This window comes from Babylonia areolata, chromosome 18 (genome assembly GCF_041734735.1).
Source record: "Babylonia areolata isolate BAREFJ2019XMU chromosome 18, ASM4173473v1, whole genome shotgun sequence".
NCBI classification, from domain to species: Eukaryota; Metazoa; Mollusca; class Gastropoda; order Neogastropoda; family Buccinidae; genus Babylonia; species Babylonia areolata.
In genome coordinates this window covers 41,653,328-41,653,965 of record NC_134893.1, presented here as the reverse complement: position 1 = coordinate 41,653,965, position 638 = coordinate 41,653,328, and the positions used below count along the sequence as shown (strand labels likewise).

The following is a 638-nucleotide window of genomic DNA, read 5'->3' as shown; positions in this document are numbered from 1 at the left end:
CTACACGTGTGCGATTGGAGGAGACTTGATGACTGACACGTCCAGACTGTCCAATAAGAGCCGCCAGCATGAAGGGAGGCTGTATGTGGGCGTGGACTCTTCTGCTAACAGCAGCGAGAGTGTCATGTGACAGAGCGAAGGGGAGTGAGTGAGGGACTGTTGTTGTTTTTTTTTTGTTTTTTTCTTTTGCTTGTTCACCAAAATCTGTCCAGATTGTACATCCAGTGACAACTACGAGGCGTCTGTCCTGCCAGTAGTCTGCTGTTTAACAATGCACAGTATGAATCAGGGTCTTCTCTTTTTTGTAGATCTTTTTCGATGGTCATAATTATCTCCCCTGTTGACGTGTGGCCACTGGATGATTTTTTTTTTTTTTTTTTTTTACTCCTACGAGGATTGCTGAGCTTTTGACACTTAGTGTGCGTATGTGCAACACAAAATAGTTAACGGTATTATTTTCGAAAACAGCGAATCCGTCATTATCAAATCTGTTAAAGATAGTAAGATTATATCAGCGATTAAACGCAGAAGTTTCACATCGCGAAAGAAGTCCAGTAACCTGAAGATTAGTTCTTAGTATGCTAATAACAATGCGACTGAACAAGCTGATCTGGAAATGTTTCTTTGAAAATAAAATG

The 638-nt window shown here is 40.8% G+C and overlaps 1 protein-coding gene across 1 annotated transcript in view; it reads left to right on the top strand.

The window, feature by feature from the left end:
- The window catches only part of LOC143292241 (glutamate receptor ionotropic, NMDA 2B-like), a 266,241-nt gene extending 266,111 nt beyond the window's left edge, over positions 1–130 (top strand). Inside the window, exon 16 of the mRNA XM_076602431.1 lies at positions 1–130. This exon is cut by the window's left edge and continues 201 nt beyond it. Within this exon, the coding sequence (XP_076458546.1) occupies positions 1–130 (130 nt within the window).
- Positions 131–638: the final 508 nt, after the last annotated feature.